At 41.1% G+C, this 23,182-nt stretch overlaps 1 protein-coding gene across 12 annotated transcripts in view; it reads left to right on the top strand.

Moving 5' to 3' along the window:
• The window catches only part of mical3a (microtubule associated monooxygenase, calponin and LIM domain containing 3a), a 101,536-nt gene that overhangs the window by 49,669 nt on the left and 28,685 nt on the right, over window positions 1–23,182 (top strand). For 2 of the 12 annotated variants that reach the window (XR_004657497.1, XR_004657496.1), the window contains exons 6-20: window positions 233–388; window positions 804–904; window positions 2,656–2,913; window positions 3,061–3,176; window positions 4,452–4,578; window positions 4,710–4,803; window positions 5,528–5,675; window positions 7,763–7,959; window positions 8,133–8,251; window positions 8,354–8,416; window positions 8,565–8,738; window positions 18,396–18,582; window positions 19,516–19,610; window positions 19,793–19,886; window positions 22,500–22,695. Coding sequence is in view for 1 of the 12 variants with exons in the window: in XM_034878275.1 (XP_034734166.1) it covers window positions 233–388; window positions 804–904; window positions 2,656–2,913; window positions 3,061–3,176; window positions 4,452–4,578; window positions 4,710–4,803; window positions 4,942–4,971; window positions 5,528–5,675; window positions 7,763–7,959; window positions 8,133–8,251; window positions 8,354–8,416; window positions 8,565–8,738; window positions 10,087–10,188; window positions 13,252–13,362; window positions 13,810–13,872; window positions 14,103–14,216; window positions 14,404–14,496; window positions 14,918–15,031; window positions 16,225–16,326; window positions 17,887–17,994; window positions 18,396–18,582; window positions 19,516–19,610; window positions 19,793–19,886; window positions 22,500–22,695 (2,962 nt within the window). In the remaining 11 variants the exon portion in view is untranslated. Of the gene's footprint in view, window positions 1–232; window positions 389–803; window positions 905–2,655; window positions 2,914–3,060; window positions 3,177–4,451; window positions 4,579–4,709; window positions 4,804–4,941; window positions 4,972–5,527; window positions 5,676–7,762; window positions 7,960–8,132; window positions 8,252–8,350; window positions 8,417–8,564; window positions 8,739–10,086; window positions 10,189–10,498; window positions 10,583–13,251; window positions 13,363–13,809; window positions 13,873–14,102; window positions 14,217–14,403; window positions 14,497–14,917; window positions 15,032–16,224; window positions 16,327–17,886; window positions 17,995–18,395; window positions 18,583–19,515; window positions 19,611–19,792; window positions 19,887–22,499; window positions 22,696–23,182 lie in introns of all 12 variants that reach the window. The other 10 variants (XM_034878275.1, XR_004657487.1, XR_004657489.1 and 7 more) reach the window with 10 other exon arrangements.

Here is a 23,182-nt window from a genome sequence, read left to right as displayed (position 1 = left end):
TAATAATAATCCAGAAACGCATAATGCGTTTTTATTTCATTTTGAAATGTTCATTTATCAGAAACATTTCTCTGTCTTTATATATGCCGATAGCGATAGTCCGATAGAAATGTCTAATATATTTTGGGCTGGGCTCTATTTCTATCTGTTTTTTTAAATGGTGTCACAGTTCAGGTTTGTACCCAATGATTCCAGACCGTGCTTCCTCATGGTTTCATAATTCCCTCCACAGGGTTTCGCCGTAAGGAGTTCCGGGGCAAGCTCGCCATCGCCATCACCGCGAACTTCATCAACAGGAACACGTCAGCGGAGGCGAAGGTTGAGGAGATCAGCGGGGTAGCCTTCATCTTCAACCAGAAGTTCTTTCAAGACCTCAGAGAAGCAACAGGTCAGTCACAGCTCTTTTCTCCCGCATTGCTTCGATGACTTTATGTTGTTTTCTTAAAGTAACTGTAAGACACAATAACTCGGGGTTACAGCATAAAAACATGTCTTTGGAATTGTAAGATCTCTCGCTTATTCCTATTAGCAGTGGATGCCAAGGGTGAAATAAAGGTAAATTGGAGAAATAAGCTGTCCTTGGCTCACAGATCTGAATTTGTGAGCTCATCCAATTAAAATGCTTAACATTAGTTCTGATGCCAAGCCTGCCACAGTTTATTGCTGATATGAGGATGTCCCCGGGGCTTTGGCTGTGTGCTCTGAGTCGGGTAATTGCTCCTCTAATGAAGACATGACAGCCAATAAGGAAAACGATTGTGTTTGGTATATATAACAATACATCCTTCTCTTGGGCTTTTAAGGTATTGACCTGGAAAACATTGTCTACTACAAGGATGACACACACTACTTTGTGATGACTGCCAAAAAACAGAGCCTGCTGGAGAAAGGAGTCATTCTGCATGTGAGTGATCAAAGCCAAAAACTCAGCTCAATGTGGACTGGGCTTGTGTTCGAGAGACAATTGTTGAATCTCAATCTGACTCTGTAGTAGACATAAAGGCACTGTGCACGCACAGGCCGACAAACTCAGAAGTCTGAACCCTCTCTTGCCTTTTTTGTCCGACTTTCTTTCATTCTTTTTGCCCAGTATCGGCCTAATGGTCTAACCAAGCCAACAGTGTTCGGGAACAAACTGCCAACTCAAGCACACTTGCTGAGTGTTTGTGTCCTCACTATACAAGGTAGTTTCCTTTCGCTGGCCACTTTCCACAGGAAACAGGAAATACCTTTTTTCATGTCTGTCTTCATGCGCAAAATAGATCCAAAGAGACCTTTTTGTGTGTGGCTTTTTGCATTCTTAATTAACTTAACAGTCTCAGTTAAATAGGCGTTTCTTTGCAAACCTATTCCCAGTCATCATTCGTCTTCAGATTATTTTAGATTGACGTGCAAGCCTGTGTGTGTTTTCATAGTGAGCTAATGGCATTTATGAGGTTTTTGTTTACACTGAAGTCTGAAGCCTGAGGGGATTTGAGGTGTGTAGGCATGTGTTAATGAAAATGTCATAATTTACTGGTGTAGCAACCCGCTGGAAGTTCCCTTTTTAATTCAAAGTCCTAGGCAGATCCTTTTATAGCAATGGAACTGACTGTGTCCTGCCCCTTGGAAATGGATGTAGGAAGTGTGGAAGGGGCGGCAAGTTCGCACAGTTCAAGGCAGCTCGCCAAATCAGAAAACGACCATCATTCATATCTTCCACTGCCTTGCGCCTCTCCTCACCCACCACCACCACCACCACCACCACCACCAGCCTGGCATTGGACAACCAGGGGGCTTCAAGGTGGAAGAATGTACCTCTCACCGGCCTCTGTGAAAACATGTCACTCTGAAAGCATGCAGTGATTTGATGCTACATGTTGGAGAGACTTGCAAACTGCACATTTATTCCACTGCAAGGGCTTGGTGGTCTTTCTAGCACAGTAAAGTCTCAAAGGGGCAATCAAGCACACATTGTTGCTCAATTTACACAATGCCAATATTGCCAAATGACATACGTCCCTTTCACAAAAAATGTTTATTTTTTATTTTTATGTTTTTTATATATTACTTATTTTGTTAGCTTTCAGTAACCCTTCCACACACTAGAATACCTAACATGGTCTGAATAACTTCACAGATGAAGGCAATGTCAGTGTTATGTGGGCCTTTATTTCCACCATGTCTTCTGAATCTGGGTATCTAAATAATTACATATGATCGAGGGCTTGGCAATAGGGCAATTCGGGGGAAAATATAAATCAAAAATATGATTTTTGCTTAGAATTGATGTCAAAATTCTCTGCCTAGATTTTTTTGACCATGACAAAACAAAACAAATTGGCAGTACCACACATTGATTTTTTTGTACACCTAAAGCACTTTGGGCATCACCACAAGCCTGTAAACATTGAAGCTTCAATGTATTTATGTACTGTAATTAAAAGAAATATGTGTGAATCTAGAGTCAATATAGTGTGTGTGTGTGTGTACACACATATATATATATCATGATATGAGATTGGATAACGTAATATAAGTGTATTGTAAGGCTGCATTACATTAAAGTGATATCTTTATTTATTTTTCACATCATACAGTATATCTCTGGAGAACTCTGCTTTATAAGTTTTCATCTAAATGCCACTGATCTGCTCTCTCCTATCCCTCCTGCAGGACTATGCAGACACAGAGCTGCTGCTGTCCAGAGCCAACGTGGACCAGGCCGCCCTGCTCTCGTACGCCAGCGAGGCCGCAGATTTCTCCACCAACCATCAGCTGCCCGCACTGGATTTCGCCATCAACCACTACGGCCAGCCCGACGTAGCCATGTTCGACTTCACCTGCATGTACGCTTCAGAGAACGCCGCCATGGTGCGCCAACGGAATGGCCACAAGCTGCTGGTGGCGCTGGTGGGCGACAGCTTGTTGGAGGTGAGAGAGACGGAAGAGGTTTTAAAGCTTTCCAATGACACTACGTTGCTCTTGCATTACAGCTCTACCCATTTGTCCTTTTTTATATCCCTGGTTCTCCTGTGGCCATATTTGGTTGTTGAATCTGGTGTTTGCTGTTGTCTCCAGCCCTTCTGGCCCATGGGCACTGGCATCGCCCGAGGTTTCCTGGCAGCCATGGACTCAGGCTGGATGGTGAAGAGCTGGGCTCAGGGAAAAACCCCTCTTGAGGTTCTGGCTGAGAGGTGAGGGTGTAGAAACACTAAAACACTTCTACTTGCATTCACACACTTGTGCGCACTAGGGATCGGCCGATATGTATTTTTTTTAGTGCCGATGACCGGTATAGGCTGCCGATTTTCTGAGCCGTTATTTGGAGCCGATACGGCTTTTGATCCCTCATTTTAAACCCTGCCCCTTATCAGGTCACAAGGTTACCTCCCCTTTCCTGCTTGGCCCGCCCAGAGAATTTGGCTCACCCAGTAGAGAGAGACATTATGGCTTTCAAACGAGCAAAGTGGCAGTTGGTCAAGACCACACCCCCAGCCTCCACCTTGCCCCCCCTCTTCTCCTCAAAGCCACAGACTCTTACTAAGGAAAGCTAATTGTGGGACTGGCTTTAGTGGCTGTAATTCTGCACCAAGGCTGAATTTTGGGAAAGACACTTCAGATACAGTATTAAGGGACCACTAAGGTCTATAATAAAGCACCCGAAGAGCACCATGTCATGGGACCTTTTAGAAAACAATAAACCTGAAAAGTACCCATTTAAATAAAGTCCTTGATTTGTAATTTAAGACCGACTGTGCTAGTGCTAGTGGTGGAGGGGCAGTGAATGATCTACACTTAAACTACAGCTTCTCCAACAACACAGAGCTACCTATTCACACCCCTCTATAAAAAAATACTAGGAAAAAACGTATGGCTAGCCCTAAGCCGCAAATAACGCAAATATCGGCTCAATAAAATCGGTCTATCATTAGTTTGCACACAGCCACACATACAGATCCTCTCTCTTCAAACACACCCTTTTATCTCTAAGTGCTTTACTAGGAAATGTGCCTGCATGTGATTTCAGTCCCAAATCTGCTAGTACTAATGGGATAAGAGGTTCTCAACAACTGAATGGAAAGTGACTCCTCTATTCTGCAATCCATTTTACTATTAATAACTATTAGCTTTTAACACCAGGTAGAGTGTTGATCTTATGTGTATGTTGGCAGTATTTATTTTCTATTTATTGCTTTTATCTTTATTTTTTGTACCTCATTTTATCGTGTTATCCATTTATTCTGTATTATCTTTTTGTGTAGCACTTAAAATCGTGTGAAAATCGTGCTATATTAATAAAGTGGATTGGATTGGATAACTCTCTGTGTTGTTTGATAACAATGTCAATGTTCTGACTTAATCTATGGTCTTATTTAGCCCCTATATTTTCAATAGTTATCAATAAGACTCAGCTTATATAGTTTATATAGTATATAGGAAGTTATTTCATGTTTTCCTATTTGCTTTAGGGAGAGTATATATCGTCTACTGCCCCAAACCACGCCAGAAAACGTCAGTAAGAACGTCAGTCATTTCAGCGTGGATCCAACCACGCGTTACCCCAACATTAGCCTTAACTTCCTCAAGCCCAGCCAGGTGAGAATGACCGCTAACAAATCTCAGCTGCTGTCTAGCATAGGCAAGACACACATTTTTAAATCATACAATGCAGTTATGTTTGGAATTTCAGATATGTACCGAGAGTAAAACATATGTGTATGTTGCAGGTGCGGCACCTCTGCGACACAGGGGAGTCCAGGGAAATTCACATTGAAATTGAGAATGTGATCAACTCCTCAACACCCAAGTTGGCCAGGAATGGTTTGTATCTATTCCATGCTTTTAAACTGGTTTAATTGTGAAAAACATGAATGATTCTTAAATGTGCTGATCGATCAGTGTAGCATTTTGCTGCAATTACTGCTGCTGAAATGTAATAATGAACTATTTCCACTCTAGACAATTGCCTGCTTGACAAGCAGTTGCAAGGTAAAATAAAGTCCAAATGCATGGTGTTGCTTTTTTCAGGGATTCCTAATAGCTTACACAGTTCACCTGCGTTGTACTCATGAATGAATAATGTAAAATGAAATGTTGAATGATGGAATTTGTGGATGGACTGATTGCAGCCTGTGAATTGAACTCTGTGTGTACTAGCTCGGTCATTAACACTCTCTTTCCAGCACCACGGTTTTAATTAGCAGTTTTATTTAATGTCCGTTCAAGCTGTTTTAAAGGTATTTCCTGTAAGTTTTGCATGCTCTCCTAACCTTACATGTGCACCCTTGCTAAAATGCTCTCATGGTTCATAATACTTCCTCATTGGCTGGGTAAAATTGGTACTAACATGGATAATGATGCCATAGATGACAAAACTCTATGATCCTATGCTCAGCCTCGCCGGACCAAGGCCATGAGATTGCCCGGCAATAGATGTGTGATGCTGCCAAAAATAGATTTCTATTTCTTTCCATGTTTAATCTCGATTCTGCTCAACGTGCTGCCCTAACGTCAAGCTTGTCGTCTCTTCTTCCCGCCACCCCAGAATCCATAGCTCGATCCAGCAAGCTGCTGAACTGGTGTCAGAGACAAACGGAGGGATACAGAAATGTTAACGTAACGGACCTTACCATGTCTTGGAAGAGCGGTCTGGCCCTGTGCGCCCTCATTGACCGATACAGACCGGACCTCATGTGAGTATCTGAAAGAAAAAACATGAAGAACACACACCACTAAGTGCACAGATTAATCCGTCTGTATAAGAAGGGGGCATTTTCCGGCAGAGATGCGTGGGATTTCTTCATATCCCTGCCCCCCACCAGTGGACCATCTATTATATACTAGACCTGCACGATTCAGGGAAAAATATGAATCATGATTTTTTAACTTAGAATTGATATCACGGTTCTCTGCCACAATGTTTTCCTCACACATTGCACATCACCATAAGCCTGTAAACATAGAGGCTTCAATGAAGGGGGGGGGCACTTCGAATACTATTTTACTTTCATTGGCCGTGGGAGTTGAGTATAGCCCAATAAACTGAGCGTCATGCGATGATGACCGTTACGTTTACGCACTAAAACGACTCTTAAAGTTTAGAAAAAAAGATGGCGGTTTGGGTTAAAACACTTCTTTTAACAAGCGTCTCCTGGGTAACCAGGCTTTAGTTTTCGCCGCGAAGTGTGTTCCGCTTGCCGCGGTTTTATGTTGACACCACGATGTGCTGTGTCATTTGGAGATCATTTTCAATTGAATATGGAAATTTAATTTAGTTCTCGCATGATTTGTTTTGTTGTCCCCCCCACCCCGGCTTTTCTCAACTCTGCCAAGCGTGTCCCTTTATTGTTAGTGACAATTGTTAGTGAGTGAAAGGGTTTAAACTGCGGCTGTGCCTGGAATGATTGGCCTGCTGTGTTTATATGAGTTTGATGGTTGCCATTGGTGTTTATTGTCTGGTTGGGACCTTGGTTTTGAAATGTACATCACTGTAAATGAGCTGACAGCTAGCAGTCATAACGTCCTCTTGGGTCCCTTAAGGGAGCCCTCCTAGCATCCCGGCTTTTTTTCTCCCACACACACACATAAACACTCTCCTAATCCTTACACTCTCTATAAACAACACAGCCGCCATCCACATTGTCTAATGTAATTTTTTACCCTCTGGAGGCAATGTGGCAATTAACATTATGAGCTATTAGTGTATGTGCTTGACCTTTACCAAGTAGTGTAGCAGTTGTGCTCTGCTGCCTTTGATGATGGGAGGGGGAGGGGGGAGTGATGGGTGGATGTACCTTGGGAAAACTGCGTTCACGTGTACACATGTACAAGGCGGACGGTTAATATGGATTGAGTGGAGGCTCCACTCTGACTGATGTTCTAATGCTAATGCTTTTAAATGGACTTTATGTGCAGTTGAGATGTATTGATGACCCATCTTAATGGTATTATCGGCCGCAGCCTATTGACATTTACAGTAATGCTTTCCACAACATCTACAGTAGTGTGTACAGAAATGCTTCTTCATTAGTGTTTAATGGAGGATCAGTGGCAGTTTATTTCCATTACTTCTGCTGAATGGTTGTGGCTGGGAAAATATTAGAGCCCGATCGATATATTGCCGGTCCGATATTATCAGCCGATAATAGGCATTTCCCAATCTATCGGTATCGGCATTTAAAATGGCCGATAAAAAAAATAATATATATATATATATATATATATATAAAAACGAACTGTCATCCATGTTATGAGCGTTGGCGTTGCATAATTTGTCCACCATAGGGCACTATATTCAAACAGTATAAATCTTGTAACACAGTTATTGGCTTCAAAAATAATTCTAGTGTAAAAGTCACATATTTTTCAATCTCTTATTATTTAGTACACAGAAAAAATTGACTTATTTTCAAATGTACGTTGCCCGCCAAATTCCACTACTAAAATCTAAACGTTGCAATCTTATTTGATGTTCAAAATCAGCTCAATTAAGTTGGGAACACTTGGTCTGTATGTGTCTTGTGTTACGTTTAAAGGAGCCGATTTAAGATTATTGAGATTAGGGATTAACAGATATGGATTTTTTTTGTGTATCGGCAGCAGCCACGCAAATATTCGCCAGATATATATAATAAATAGTACATGTCTACAACTAGTTGAGATGAAAGCTTATTGGTTTCTGATTAGCTTTTTCTTTTTGTCCCTTATCTTTGTCATGGTATTCACCCCACCGATCCTGTCCCATCTCATTCTCTCTTTGGTTGTCCCCCCCTGCCCTCAGTGACTTTGATTCCCTGGACGAGCGGGACCAGGAGAAGAACAACCAGTTGGGATTTGATGTGGCGGAGAGGGAGTTTGGCATTTCGCCCTGCATGACCGGCAAGGAGATGTCTTCTGTGGTAGAGCCAGACAAGCTCTCCATGGTCATGTACCTCAGCCAGTTCTATGAGATGTTTAAGGACACAGTGCCACCCGGAGGTGAGAGCGGGTGATACAGTAGGGCTGCTTATTCTGTAATCTGGTTTTGTGAGGTGTCGGCATTACAGAAGTAAGAGGCTTTGAATACATAATTACCCCTAATACTGAGAGATTTATCAGTACTTTTTGGTGTTGTTTTTATTTTTTATTGAACTTTGTGCATTTCTATTCAGATAACCACAACTTGAGTCCTGAGGAGAAGGCAGCAATGATATCCAGCACCAAATCTCCCATCTCCTTCCTCAGCAAACTTGGTCAGAGCATAGCAATATCCAGGAAACGAAATCCGAAGGTCAGTGTCTTAGAAATACCCGTTAGCACGCCTTTCTTTGTCTGAAAACGTCAAAAATTGAACTTGATCATGTGAAAATAACCCATGATGTGTCATCAGCAGGACAAAAAAGAGAAGGACGTGGACGGTTTGGGGAAGAGAAGGAAAACCAGCCAGTCTGAAGATGTGAGTAATTCTGACAACAAACGCGTCTCAGATGTTGAGCTTATGCTTATTTTTCAAACGGCCTATCAGCTACTACTGACTAATGAATCCCTCTAAGACTGACGGCAACAGGAAAACAGATTTGACTGGTTTTCCTACTTTCTCACAGGAGGAGGCATCCAGGAGCGGTCGTGACGACAGGTCGCCTGTCTCGGCTGTCCTGTCGGAGAGAAAAATGGACTCCTGCGCTGCGGGGAACCACAACAAAGTCAAAGTCATGGCCACCCAGCTGCTCGCCAAGTTTGAGGAGAATGCCCCGCAGCCTACAGGACTCAAACGGCAGGTATGGAGGAGGTCGCATGGTTAATTTTGTGGTGCTTTCTGGCCATCGTTGGAACTTCAGAATTTCCTTGTGGTTAGCTTTTTGCTTACAATGACTACCTTAATGAACATGTAGGTTTCACGCTGTGTGCGACAGGGCCTCTGGTCTCATGAATTATGATGGACAAGCTGTAGGCCACTGTTTAATGAGCTGACGTACAGAATGCTAATATTGGTCAGGCTAGGTATTGTTCCTGCGTCATGTAGGCGGCCTCACAATGCTGACTGGGCCTGGGGGGCTTGGGTGAATTGGTTCACAGGGCTTTGGTTTGCTTGCCACTGAGAGTGGGAGGGAGGAGTGGGCTATGCGAACACTAGACGGTATTGTTGATGGAGAGAGAGACAACTCTCAACGTTGCTGTTTGGAAGAAATGTCTTGTAACCGTGTCTTGGAATAGCTACTTCTGATTTCTGTATTGCTTTGGCCATCAGAAACCTGTGTAACTAGCTGATTTATGTTATTATGTTAAAGGTGTCCTGCCACACAACACTGTTTTTAATGCATTTTTTACAAATATGTTAGGTCAATATGTTTGTGTTATGTCTAGAATGTGAAAATGAACTGCTACCTCCTCGGTCAGCTCTAGCCACTGACAAGACATTAAAGGAGAAATCCGGCCAATTACAAAAGCTGGTCAGTCTGACGTCATGTTGCTTGAGCTCATTACTATTCACGAGCTCGCCCAGTTGTGCTGGGTAAAGGATGCTGATAGCCAGGCTCTCATTGGCTAGCTGTTAGCCAATCAGCTTTCTATACCACGTTAGAATGGCTTGAAACAAGGTAACCAAGGCATTCCACAAAAAATGTTACAGAGTCCATGGTAGAACTTCAGACATTACCACAAAGTAATGAAATACGTGTGGCAGGGCACCTTTAATACAAAACCTAACTTACAAAACCTAAAGGTTTGTGGAGAAGACTTTGAGTATTTATACGGGCTGACTAGTGGAGCAGTTGCTCGGCTAAGAATACTTTCTGCACACTGTCTGTGTATTTCCTCTCTTTTCATTTATTATTAATGTACATTCTGAATGGCATTTGCTGTTTAATTATGTCTAAGTGCTATTATTAATAGTACCCAACTCTCTCAGCATGATAGTCTTATGACTTTGTCATTTCCTTTTGAACACACATTATTTTCCAGCCACTGTGACTCCATCCACCCATGATTCACTTCCTTCTCTCATGTTTGCTTTTTTCTCTCCTTGTTTCCACCTCCCATCATGGACTATTTCATGATGCCTTGCATGGTTATTCGGGCCTCTCACCGGCCACACTCGCTGTCACTCATCGTTATCTGACCGCAAAGGGGGAGTCTCTGCCCAATCTGGACTGCCTTTCGCCCCTTATCCCGCCCAAAACCCCTTTGAATGAGCCGGTGCGCCTGGCTCCTGTCCCAGCATGGAGAAAGGTAAAGAGTGGAACCGTATCCCCATAGAGACTAACAACTAGGCTGACCTTCTAACCATATTTCCCTGTGGTGTCTCGTAGCGGGGAAAGCTGCTTTGTGCTGACTTGTACTAGTCTGAGCCTCAACTTCTCTGTAGACGGTGTGCAGATCTGTTGTGTGAGATTTGGAGGAATTATCTCAATAGCTCTAGTTGTGTGGTTAACACGGTGTGACTGTTTTTAACTTCTCAATCAAATAGCTGTGTTTGTGTGTGTTTGTGTGAGAGACGCACGAGTGCGACGCGTTCATGGTCTCTCCTGTCCTGCTTCAGAGACGCACACAGCAGCAGGAGCAGCTGAGCATTCGCTACAAAGAAATGATCAAGTGTCAGACACTGCCTAACAGGGGGGAGCAGGTATGGTTAGCTACAGTGCCCTGGTAGTCCTCCAGCTCCTTACACATCCCATTAAGTCCAGATCCCACCCCACCCCTCACCAAGCCAGACAATGTCTCCTGAGCTCATTATACAACCTGATTCTTGGAAGGACCCACTGAGACCTAAACAAGTCATAATAATTACGATAATAACAATTGTATGTAGAGCCCGGACGCTAAAGGTTTTCTAGGGCCGATATAGATAAAAATATTTTGGTGATTTTTCTTTTTACGTTATTTATTGGGCTTTTAAGCCATTCCTTTTTGACAGGACAGTTAGGTGAGAAAAAGGGGACGATATGCAGGAAATAGTCATAGGTCGGACTCAAACCCTGGACGTCTGGGTTGAGGCGTACACCTCTCAGTACATGAGCGCCTGCTCTACCACTGAACCAACCTGGCCACAAATCCAATATTCCGATATACCAGCCAGTATGTATTAAAAGAAAAAAAATCCAAAAAAAATCTAAATGCGTGACAAAACACATTTCCCTAACACTAGTTATTTGTAGTTATTTCTGTGTCCTCTTAAATAATATGATAATGCAATTTAAGAAAAACTTGTTTGACTTATTGTCACAACAGAACAGAACATCCAAATATATTAATGCTCTGATAAATAAAATGTATAAAAATACAAACTTAAGATATGAAACTTAAAGTCCTTTTGAACAAAAATACAATAACAAAAAAACTCAGTTTTGCAACAGGGACGTGTAGAGCGCCATCTGGTGGACAAACTATGCAACACCAACACTCAAAACATCGTTGAAGGGTGTTTTGTCTGTTTTTATTTTATTTTTTGAACATTCATTTATTGGCCGTTATAAATACCGATTGATACCGATAGAACCTAATATCGGCCCGGCTGTATTTGTGTGTGTCCTTGAGGCCAAAAAAAACATTCGAATACCTTTTCTTTTACATAAAAGATTGGCAAAAGCCTTTTATGTCTATGTTTGCACGCCTGGAGTCTTCTTCATCCTGTACATTTGCGGCCACGTGTCAATCAGAGTTGTGAAAACAAAAATATGAGACCAGATATAGAACAGAAACAGAATGGCTAGTGTCCTTCTATGATGTCTACCTTCTCCCTCTCTCTTGTTACCTTTTTTTCTGATGCTTCTCTGTGACTTGAGAAGAGGGCTGCACAATTAATCGCAACTTTGATCAAAATGGCATAACGGAGTAGTGCAGTATCCAAATCACAAAGGGGGAAGGGCGCAATATTTGTCTAAGGCGAAATATGTTTCAAACCATTCTGAATGAAGTATTGTGGTCCTGCAGAGCTGTCCTGGCCTACAAATCCTATCCTACATAATACAGACAAAAAAAAACATCACAAATTTACTTTTTTTAAAAACTTTTTTTGTGCAGCCCTACCACAAAACTCCAACCCCAGGCTCCCTGCTATTCTTCTGCTATTACTGTGTATAATAAAAAATAACCTTTTTATTGGCACATGGGACAAGATATTAATATCATTAAGGAGAAAGGTACAGTAAATAACATGGAGGTTAAATTAAATAAAAATGAGTTAAATTCAGTAGAATATGCTAGCATGTTAGCATAGAACACGAGAAGGTATGACTTAACGGCTAACAGAAAATAACTGACACAATTTGATTTTTGAGTCAAGTTGAGGTAACTTTTTATTGGCACATGGGACAATATAGTAATATCATTAAGGAGAAAGGTACAGGAAATAACATGGAGGTTACATGAAATAAAAAATGACTTAAACTCAGGGAAATATGCTAGCATGTTAGCATAGAAACCCAGATGGAAAAAGTCGGCCAACAAACAGCTCTCCAAACTAAATTTGGTCCAATAGTTTTAATTCAGAAAATAATGTGAAACATTAACGCTCATACTAGGTTTCTGAATTGGAAGTGGAAGTAGATACAATTAAGCTTGCTATTTCCTTAGCCACCAACCTAACTCGTAGGTGTGTTGAATTGTTATTTACTGAGAAATATGACCCAGTGCTACATCCACTCCTCCAGCCTCAGCAGAAGACCAGCTGCAGCCGGCTGGCCTGCCTGCCTGGTTTTCATCCTGCTTTATTCTTCTCTAATGCGAATAAACAGTCAGCGCAGTGAAGTGTCAGCCAGCACCAGTTTTCTCCTGCTGATTCTTTTATTTATTTATTTTGTCTTGTCACTAGATTAAGGATATCCTCACAGACACTGATTTATAGCTTCAAACTCTCTCTTTAAATTAATTTAATTCACTGCTGTTCCTAAGTGTCTTCTCACTGCGCAGTAAGTCTCTAGTGTATAAGATATAATTATTTAAGCCACTCTTATATACCGTGGTCATGTTTTCTATTAGAACGCTTTCTACATACTGGTCTTTAAACTAGAGCCCAACCGATTAAAGGATTTTTCAACGCCGATAACCGAATATTTGGTAATTTAAAAATCTGATATATTGGCCGATATATATCTAAAAATAATATTGACATAAACAGATTTCCCTAACATTAGTTATTCGTAGTTATCGTAGTTCTCACTAAAATAATATGAAAATTTGTTTTATTGTCACAGGAGTATGAAGCATGTTCACTCTTACTCGCAGTATCATTTTCATCATCATTCTCTCATCACCCTCTGCTGAATCTGCTGTTCCTGTCCCTCATCTCTCAAGGCCAGAAGTGGCGCGGACCAACTGTCCAGCTCGGGCTCTCGCAGCTGCCCAAAGAAAACCATTCTGCTCCCTTCTTCCTCCTCCACTTCCTCGCTCTCTCTTCACTCAGAGGTGACACACAGTCTGCTGTATCTGTCTGTTTGTGTCTGTCTATCTCTGCCACAAATCCACGGCAAACCCATCCAGTGTCCCCAGTGTTTGTTCTATGAAAGCATCCTCTTTTATTATCCCTACCCTAGATTTGACCTCTGCGGTGTGTTGCGTACATAAAAACCAAACTCAGCGCCAAATGCTCTAACATAGGGATTACAGTGTTGTTTACTTCCGGAGAGTGGGTAATGTGGGTCATTATCTGACGAGCTGCAACTCAGGGGACCTTGGGTAGTTTTAATTTATTGTCGGGCACTGTCAAAGATTCTGCATGACAAGCACGATAGTCAACAACACGATAGTCAACAACTCCTCCTGCAAGAATCTGTTTACTCCTGATGCAAACCAAAGTGTTTATACAGTGTGTGTCTGTGCGTGTGTGTGTTTCTGCTCATTTTTGCCTTCAAGCATTTGCATAAAAGTCCGGAGGAAGAGGAGCTTGAATACTACGAGATGCCTCTAAAATACGGGGTAAATGAGAGATTGCATGGATATGCGTTGAACTCGTCACTGCAGTTGTTTTTGGTATGGCATTTTTTGGAGAAAATGGTTTGGTAGGTGTGAACGGACTGCTTTACGTTACAGTCAAATCAGGCCTTTCTTTATTATTTATTATTTAGTATAGGATTGTGCTATTGAAAGCATCAACCCTTTAGCTTCACCCAAATCATCATCAAGTCTCATTAGAGCTTACTTGCCAGGAGTGGAAGCTTCCGCATCTGACAGACCCAAGACCCATTCACATACCTGGTATACAGGAGAGGGTGGATCGCCTAATCTCCAGGTTTAAGGGCAAACCTGATAGGCCACCAAAGGTGAACACCGTGCATGGACATTTGATAAGAATATGGTTTCCGATGATGTGTCATTAGCATGTTTTATTGGGTACATTTCTTATCCGGCGCTGTATGTAAAAAAAAAAAAAACATGCTATTGCTGGGCATATGCACGTCTTACGAGGTCTAATTCAAGCTTTTAACTATTCCTCTTTCCCCCCTGGAGCCTGACAAAAAGCCATCGCGCTTGTGGCACTTGTCCCGGGACCTGAGTGTGAGTCCAGGTTTACCACTATCCTCTCCTGACTCTTCCAGAAAGGTTAGGTTTTGGTGCTGGGTTCTGATTTTCTAACACATCTCTGAGAATGACCTCTTATGGAAATTTTTACTTCTGAGAACTTAGTGAAGGGTCTCTCCAGCTTGTTCAATCCATGTGCATGTACAATCTCAAAGTGCAGTCTGTTGTTTTGATAGATAGCTAGCCTCACTAACTGCAGGGCATTGTGTTTACCTTTTACCCACACAGGCCTACATTCTTATTTATCTTACATAATTCTGCTTGAATTAAAGGCTGAAAGCTAGAACTATGAAAACAATGGCTTACAAACCATGTGTGGCCTTTGCCACAATGACAAACTTTCTGGAAAGGAGAATGTTTTTGGAAACTACTAAAAAAAGACAAGAGATAATTTTCCTCCTTGTACATCCCTTTTGTGATTGAATTGTCTATTTCTCTGCAGGAGCCAACAAGGCCTCTACGCACTGATGATGAAATGCCCTTATATGTGCTTAGCATTCATGAGAGGACTGAGCAACTTGCCTCTCAGTTTAAGGGCAAGTCAGCCAGACCACAGGTGAAATGTCTCATTAACATAGAAAGCTGAATAGTAGTCTAATAGTAGAATATTTATTCATGTAAATATTGAAGACTTGGTCAACTTTATCTTTTTAAGAGTAGACACCAAAATAATTGTATGTATCCCCAGTAGGTTGTTGGCACTGTCACATTAGTTAAGCATGTCAACAATGCGCATCATTTGGCCAGTTATCCCTCTTAGTTATTGGAAGAGGGCAGTGTGTAAATTAGAACTCATATTAGCAGTAAAACTAAATGCTAAGTGAATACATTTTCTGTAATGATGAATACAATTCCACACAAAACAATTAAAGTATCTCTGTATATGTAGTAAATGGACAATAGGAGAATTAGCTAAGTTCAGCTTAGCTAAACTTGATTGGAAAGAGATGACTATAACTATAATATACAGTTTTAATGCAGTAGGTATTAATACATTTTTTTGCTGAAAGAGTTTTGAATATAAACTGTTAACAACTGTAGAGTTGATAGAAAGTTTCACCTTTAAACTGTATGAAAGTACAGATTGTAAATACATACATACTAAGAAATCTTTATTCAAATAGCGCTAGCTGCTAACGCTTACTCAGAAACGAACGCGTTAGCATAGAATCCAAGAAGGAATGACTTAATGGCTAACAGAAATTTCCTGTCTAATTTAGATTTTTGAGTCAAGTTCAGGTAACTTTTTATTGGCACATGGGACAAGATATTAATATCATTAAGGAGAAAGGTACAGTAAATAACATGGAGGTTAAATTAAATAAAAATGAGTTAAATTCAGTAGAATATGCTAGCATGTTAGCATAGAACACGAGAAGGAATGACTTAACGGCTAACAGAAAATAACTGACACAATTTGATTTTTGAGTCAAGTTGAGGTAACTTTTTATTGGCACATGGGACAATATAGTAATATCATTAAGGAGAAAGGTACAGGAAATAACATGGAGGTTACATGAAATAAAAAATGACTTAAACTCAGGGAAATATGCTAGCATGTTAGCATAGAAACCCAGATGGAAAAAGTCGGCCAACAAACAGCTCTCCAAACAAAATTTGGTCCAATAGTTTTAATTCAGAAAATAATGTGAAACATTAACGCTCATACTAGGTTTCTGAATTGTTAAATTAACATTTTTTAAATGTTTAATTACTCTCTCTGTATTTTTTGTTGTTGTTGTCGTGGAGCCTAAGAAAAAACCCTCACATTTTTTTATGGAACAATGGCACCTGTCCCGAGCCCAGTCTCCTCCTGATTCCCCCCCCTCCACCTCCGACACCTTGAGACAGGTAGTCATTTCACGCCTGGAAGGAATGGAGTGTGTTGACGCTAACACACTGCGCCTGCACTCGGTCTTTCAGACTTAAGCTCCTTTAACCCTTGTGTTGTCTTCCCGTTGACCATGCCACTTTTTGTTTTTCTGGGTCAAAATTTTAAACTACAAATTATTTTTAACGTTTTGGTCAACCTTTGGACACTTTTGTCGCTTTTTCCACTTTTTTTGTCAATTTATTTTCTGCATTTTTGAAGTGTTTGTTGTTTTTCCCCCTACGTTTTTGAAGCTTTTCCTGACAATTTCGTTAAAGTTTTTTTCAACATTGTTTTATGAATTAATTTTTCAAATGCTATAAAATTTTATAAAACACCCAAATTCAATAAAAGTAGTGAACTGATCATTTGTTTTTCTTGTGAAGAGCGTTGGATAGAACCATACATGTTATTGTTCTTGATAATTTGTTTGAAAGAAACCACAAATTTCTGATACAGATACCTTTTGAAAATGGGTCAAATATGACCCGAGGACAACAGGAGGGTTGAGACTTGCGTTAAAAGCCAGGTGCTTATTGTGAAAAATTATGAAACTGATTTGCATGTTGTTAATTGTTTTCTGTAGCTAAGTGAGTAATCAGTCCTTATGACTGTGACTCTATCTGCACGGATATCAAAATATTCTTAGCTGGCGCACGCTAAATCTCAATTATTCTCACAGATATTTTGCCAAGGGATCCCCTAGTAGTTGTTTTGGATCATAATAACAGCATGGAAGAAACAAAACTCATCTAGTTATACTCATCTAGTCTAGTTCCCATGTTGACAAGCACAGTTCCAACAACTTTGCAATGCAGTAGGAGTGCTAAGCTCAAATCTCACCCACAGCACTATTTTGCATGGCTTAAGTTTGCCTCATACTACAAACTGAACTCAATTCTTTCACTATAGGAGATGCAATAGCATTTTAATAGGTGTAAACCTAATCTCGGTGTAGATTAATTCTGTGTTATGGATAATGCATTGTAACAAACCGGTTTGAATGGTTCCTCCTTCCAGCATTCTCTTTTGTTCATATTTATTGTTTGATTAGTAATGTCACAGTGCAGTGTGTGTGTGTGTGTGTGTGTGCATGTGATTAAAATATCCATCACCACTTTATTTGAGTGTGCAAGCTTGTACAGTAGTCCTTATGAATAGCGATGTTACAGAAGCAGAGGTTTACTTAGTAGACGTCTTTCAAAATGCTTGGATACTTCATCTCTTTTTCTGATGTCCCACATGTAATAATTGTCTTTGTTGGCAAGTACATACACATGGGAACTTAGCTATTTGAGCTATATTTGGTTTTGCAGTTAGCTGGGGCTGCCAGCACATCTGACCGCTTGATCAATCCAGCATGGAAAGATTGCTTTGTCACGTCTAAATGTCCTGTCAGAAACTGTTGTCTGTAAGCACCTTCTTTGTTTAAGCTGTCCTCTTCTCACTTTTCCAACAGTTTCTTTGTTATATTATCTTTCTTTTTCCATCCATCATCTTCTCATGTTTGTCCACCTTTTTCCTTTTTATGCTGTTGATAGCGCTATGTAAGGATGTACACAGGCGGAGTTAGCTCATTGGCTGAGCAGATATCCAATCAGCTTCACTCTCAGGAAGACCCTAAGCCCCTACTCGAAAAGAGGGATTTGGTAAGCATGCTCCCCATGCACGGGGTGGAAGGCATGTTGCTGCACAGATCAAAACCTCACTTGCCAAGGAGTGTTGTGTCATACATTGATATGTTGATACATTGATGTGTTAGTTTTCTGTCACATTGATCCGTCTCTAGTAGCTGTAGTGTGTGTTTGCTCCACAAGTAACATCTGTTTTGGGATACTGGTGTGTTTGTTGATCATTTGCTCAGTGATTAGACATCCCCATTCCTGGTGACTAATAGCCATTGACTTGCTCTGGTGTGGTGTTGCCTTGGATTATAAAGTAGCAATACCCAATAGATTGGCAGTGGCCTGGTGTGTGATGTCCACTAATTCTCCTCTCCTCTCCACTCCTCTCCTCTCCTCAAACTGATCAATGGTCTATCCTTCCACAGGGCTCTCTCAGAAAGGAGTTCCCCGCCAACATCGGTGGCAGTGATGTGTGCTTCTTCTGCCGAAAGCGCGTGTACGTGATGGAGAGGCTGAGCGCAGAGGGGAAGTTCTTTCATCGCAGCTGCTTCAAGTGTGAATACTGTGGCACCACACTGCGACTGTCCTCCTACGCCTTTGATGTGGAGGATGGTAAGACTAACGTCAAGATGGCTTTCCTTTCCTTTTTCATGCGATTGTCATCAAGGTTTTAATCAACTGCAGCCCAAAAAACTTGTCACACCACACTTAAACTTGGGCTTAACCTGGACCAAAACCATCTGATTAAAGAGAATTATTGCCTTAATTATTTAAATATTGCAACTATGTAAATACCATACATATCACACACCTTATATCTCTTTCTTTTATTTAAATTTCTTCTCATATGCTTCTTGCAACTGTAACCCAGAATTTCAATCAATAGATCAATAGTGTATTTCTGATTCTGAAATGCAAACTATATTTTGTTAAACCACTATCTATCTAGACTCTGGCTCCCTCTAGTGGTTGTATAACAAAACAAGTCTATGGCAGACAGACAATGCACACCACAATCCCCCACTTTCAAATGGATACTAGTTACCAGAGACACTGAGAGGAGTGAACTGAAATGAACACATACACTGCACCAGGTTTCATCAGGTTTGTCTATTTTAGCCCTCAGAATAATTAGAGATGTGTTTTGACCACATGGAACTGGATCTGACACCTTCTGGCTTTCAAGATGCAAATCTCAGTAACACATTAACTTTACCTTGACCCCAGAGCCGAGTGCAGTCTCATGACTCCATATTTTTCCTCCTTTGGACGTGTCTATTATGCTCAAGGACAGGCAGCAGATTGTTTACTGAGACAGTAGCTGTTTTTCAGAGTTTGCCGTGGGACTTAAACCCACGGACGGTCTGAACCGAGACAGAAAGCAAGATCTTTTTTTTTTAATTCTAAATGACAAACACACGGTTTACTTCTACACAAGAGATGCAGCTTATGGATTCTCTGAGGTAAAAAAGACAGAATATACACTGCGTATATATTTTATTTATGCATTCAATTCACTTGCTGTCTGTCTCTTTTGTCCTGCAGGGAAATTTTACTGCAAGCCCCACTTCTGTTACCGTCTGTCTGGCTATGCTCAGAGAAAGAGGCCTGCTCCTTCCCCTGCTCCAGTCACTGCTAAGGTACCTGCTTTTATTCACTAGTTAAAATCCTGGAGGAAATCCGGAATTGGCTGTCATAAAAACAAAGAGACTACTTGTTTGGTTTATCTTCTAAATGCAGTGCTAAGGTAGGGACACAAGGTAACAGGGGAAGTGTTTTAAGTAGGGGACTTTGCTGTGGTTGATGTCATCTGTCTTCGCAGGAGAACCAGGCGCCCCAAACTCCTACGGCGACCGTTGATGCCCCCGGAAGGGCGATGGCAGCGGCAACCCCGTCGGCCGAGCTCCAGCCCTCAGGTACCCCACTTTCCTCTCTTGCTGTGGTGGCTGCGCCCTACCGTCTGGTCAGGGGCGTGGGAGTCCTGTTGCGTAACCTCTGCCGCACGCTCTCCTGGACCTGCCACCAGGTGGCACACAACCCCCTAGACTTTCCCTTCCTGTGTACCTACTGCATCTACCTCTTCTGCTGTTTCACCGTCAATGTCCTGCTCAACCTCTTCTAGCATGACTCTCTCTCCTTCTTTTTCCTTCCTTGCCAACTAATGCCAGTGGGAATGTATAGTTTTAGCCGACCGAGCCTGCCGAGTGATCATGTAAATCTTGTGATTCCTTGTCTCAGTGATTGGTCGATTGCTTTCTTGAAGATGCAACATTCGTTCTGTCTGTTAGCAGCCATTTTATGCCGTTTGATTGGTCAAGGCAGTTAAGCAGCCGTCTGGCACCAACACGTAAGGATATGAATGGTGCATCTTCACATATCTTTTCTCTTGGCCTGGTAATTAAAATAAATATTTGGACTGAATTTCTTCTAGTGAGCTCTCCAGGCAGCAATATTAATTATTTGTAACTTTCTTCCTGTTATAATTTTATCATAAGGTGTGGCAGTAATGTGTAGAGCCCGACCGATAAAGGATTTTTATGACCAATACGAATATCTGGTTATTAAGAAATCCGATATGTTGGCCGATATACTGTATATTTAAAAGAGAAATTCAGAAGTGCATTACAAAAATCTATTAACAGATTTCCCTTACATTAGTTCTTTGTAGTTATTTATGAGTTCTCACTAAAATAATATGATAATTTGTTTTGTTGTCAAAACAGAACAGAGGAACAATAAACTATATTAAAGTTCTGATGAATACAATGTATAAAAATACAAACTTAACATACAGAACTTAAAGTCCTTTTAACAAAAACACATCAACAAAAATAATCAGTGTTGCCAACAGAGACGCTGTAGAGCGCCCTCTGGTGGACAAACCATGCAAATCAGCCATTACCGATACGATATATCGGGAAATGCCTAATATCGGCCGACAGTATCGGCACGCCGATATATCGTTCGGGCTCTAGTAGTGTGCCAGCTTTCTAACTATAAATATCAATTCAAATTGGCATAATGCCACACATTTATACGAGTTAGTCATAAGAAGATTTTTGCCTTTCTCTGTTTGAATGAGCCAAGCTTTATTCTGTTGTGACTGTAACTATTCTCTAGTGGCCTGTGAATGCTTTCTTTTAGCTCTACCTCCTCCTGTGTGATGTGTTTCTTTTAGAGCCTGCTTTGTGATGTGTTCCTTTCTTTCTGGAAGCTGTTTTGCACCTACAGTATCCCTCTTTCTGAAACTCCCCATGCTGTGATAAAGTGCCTGTATCAGTGCTTTTGTGAGCTTTACCTTTCCCCCACCTGTCAGAGCAGCTTAAAACTGAGAGATATTCGAGTGCTTGAATTTGTGCCTTGTGACCGTGATTGTCACCCCTCCGTCACACCTTCTCGGTCGCCCTGTCCTCCTGCCTCCCTCAACCCTCTAACCCCCGACAGATTGCTGCTAAAACACACTTGCGTTTGCTCAATAATGTGCATCTTTGCTACATTAACTGGAATGCATATTATTGTTAACAAAATCACACATCCTGATATTTAAGTAATTCCAATAAAACAGTATAATAATGTTCATTATTTTAAATATTTATGATGGATGGGAGATTTTCGTCACAGATGTTTTCAATTTTCCGGCGCATTGCCTCATTAGGAAGAATAAAAGGAAACCATTGCAGTCGTGACCATGTTCCTTATCACAGAATAATAAATGCTGCAGTATAAAATATTACACGGTCATTGTCACACCTATGCCTTTTTAGCAAGATAGAGCTCATTGACATTTTTTCCTAATTGGAGAGCAATGTAATCTATGTTTAAGTGAGTAGAAAGATAACACATGTAGTATAATGTGTAAAATACTTATTTTCATCCATTCTATTGATATTAGTTCATATTTTGGAAATACAGTTTAACAGTTTTAAGATTAGCTTCTCAGGATGGGAAAAAGGCAAGGCACCAATCTGGTACTTATAGTATAACTGTAGTATGACTAAACTATTTTAGAGTGCTATGTGTGTTTGTTGATAGTATTTGCTGTAGGAATATAATCTAATGCAATAAATTCAGTTATAGATCTTCAATTGGTGTGTCCTTGTCAGTTTGTCCTTAAAATATAAAGTGGCTTCAGTAGAGTGGGAGTAAATGGGAACAAGTAATTTACCAAAAAATATGTATGGAAATGCACTAGTTACATTATATGATGTGTGATGTATTTGATGCTACCAGGCTGATGTGTTCACACAAACGCAATAGTTTTCACAAAAAGTGACACAGTGGATTTGGTTTGTTGCAGTTCTTTTCCACAGATAAAAACAGTTAAAGGCTTAATCATGCCCTTTAATTTAGCCCTGCGTGGCCCCTGCACTACAGAGGGTTAAATTCTTCTCTGCTCCTCTCTACTGTGGATTCTCAGTTCTTTTTTTTGTGCTCTCTTTCCTCTGCCTTCTTGACCTTCCAACCTGCTGCCCAACCCGATGTCACCATTTCATCTGTGGTCTCCACTTACGCCCCATTGTCAACCACAGTGCCGGAGGTCAACGGCCTCCAGGCGCCCAGCCTAGCTAAACGTCTGCGGGGAACTCCAGAGCGCATCGAGTTGGAGAACTACCGTCTGTCCCTGCAGAAGGAGGAGGAGCTGGAGGAGGTGCCTGAGGAGACACTGGCAGAACACAACCTCAGCAGCGTGCTTGACAAGGCCGCAGACGCTGACCTGGGCTCCAGGTAAGAGCATCAAAATCAAAATGGTGTTGATATGTTCTTTTGAAATGGCACTTGTTTAGATTCTCCTGTCTTTTTGTGTGTGTATGTGTGCGTTTAAATACTGTGTGTATATATATATATATATATATATATATATATATATATATATATATATATATATATATATATGTGTGTTATAAGGTAATGGAGCCTTGTCATGTTTCATTAGACATAAACAACGGAAAAATAGAGTCTTTAAACGCTTCTGATGTTATTCACCGTCAAAGTGGCGCCAAAATGAATGGCGGTCAATGGGATGCTAACGGCAGGTGATAGCTTCGTAGCATTAAAATGGCGCCATGGGAGCTACGCTCAGAGAGGAGAGGCTTACCCCCTTGGCTGTGCTGCCTGAGCAAGCACAGCCCACCCAGTGGCTAGTTTGAATTTGATTGACCAATCCAAACGAAGTGGGCCAGCTGACCAATAAGATCAGGCTGGGCTTTTCAGG

Source organism: Etheostoma cragini, chromosome 8 (genome assembly GCF_013103735.1).
Source record: "Etheostoma cragini isolate CJK2018 chromosome 8, CSU_Ecrag_1.0, whole genome shotgun sequence".
NCBI lineage: Eukaryota > Metazoa > Chordata > Actinopteri > Perciformes > Percidae > Etheostoma > Etheostoma cragini.
The sequence above is the reverse complement of the archived record's forward strand: the minus strand, read 5'-3'. Positions and strand labels throughout refer to the sequence as shown.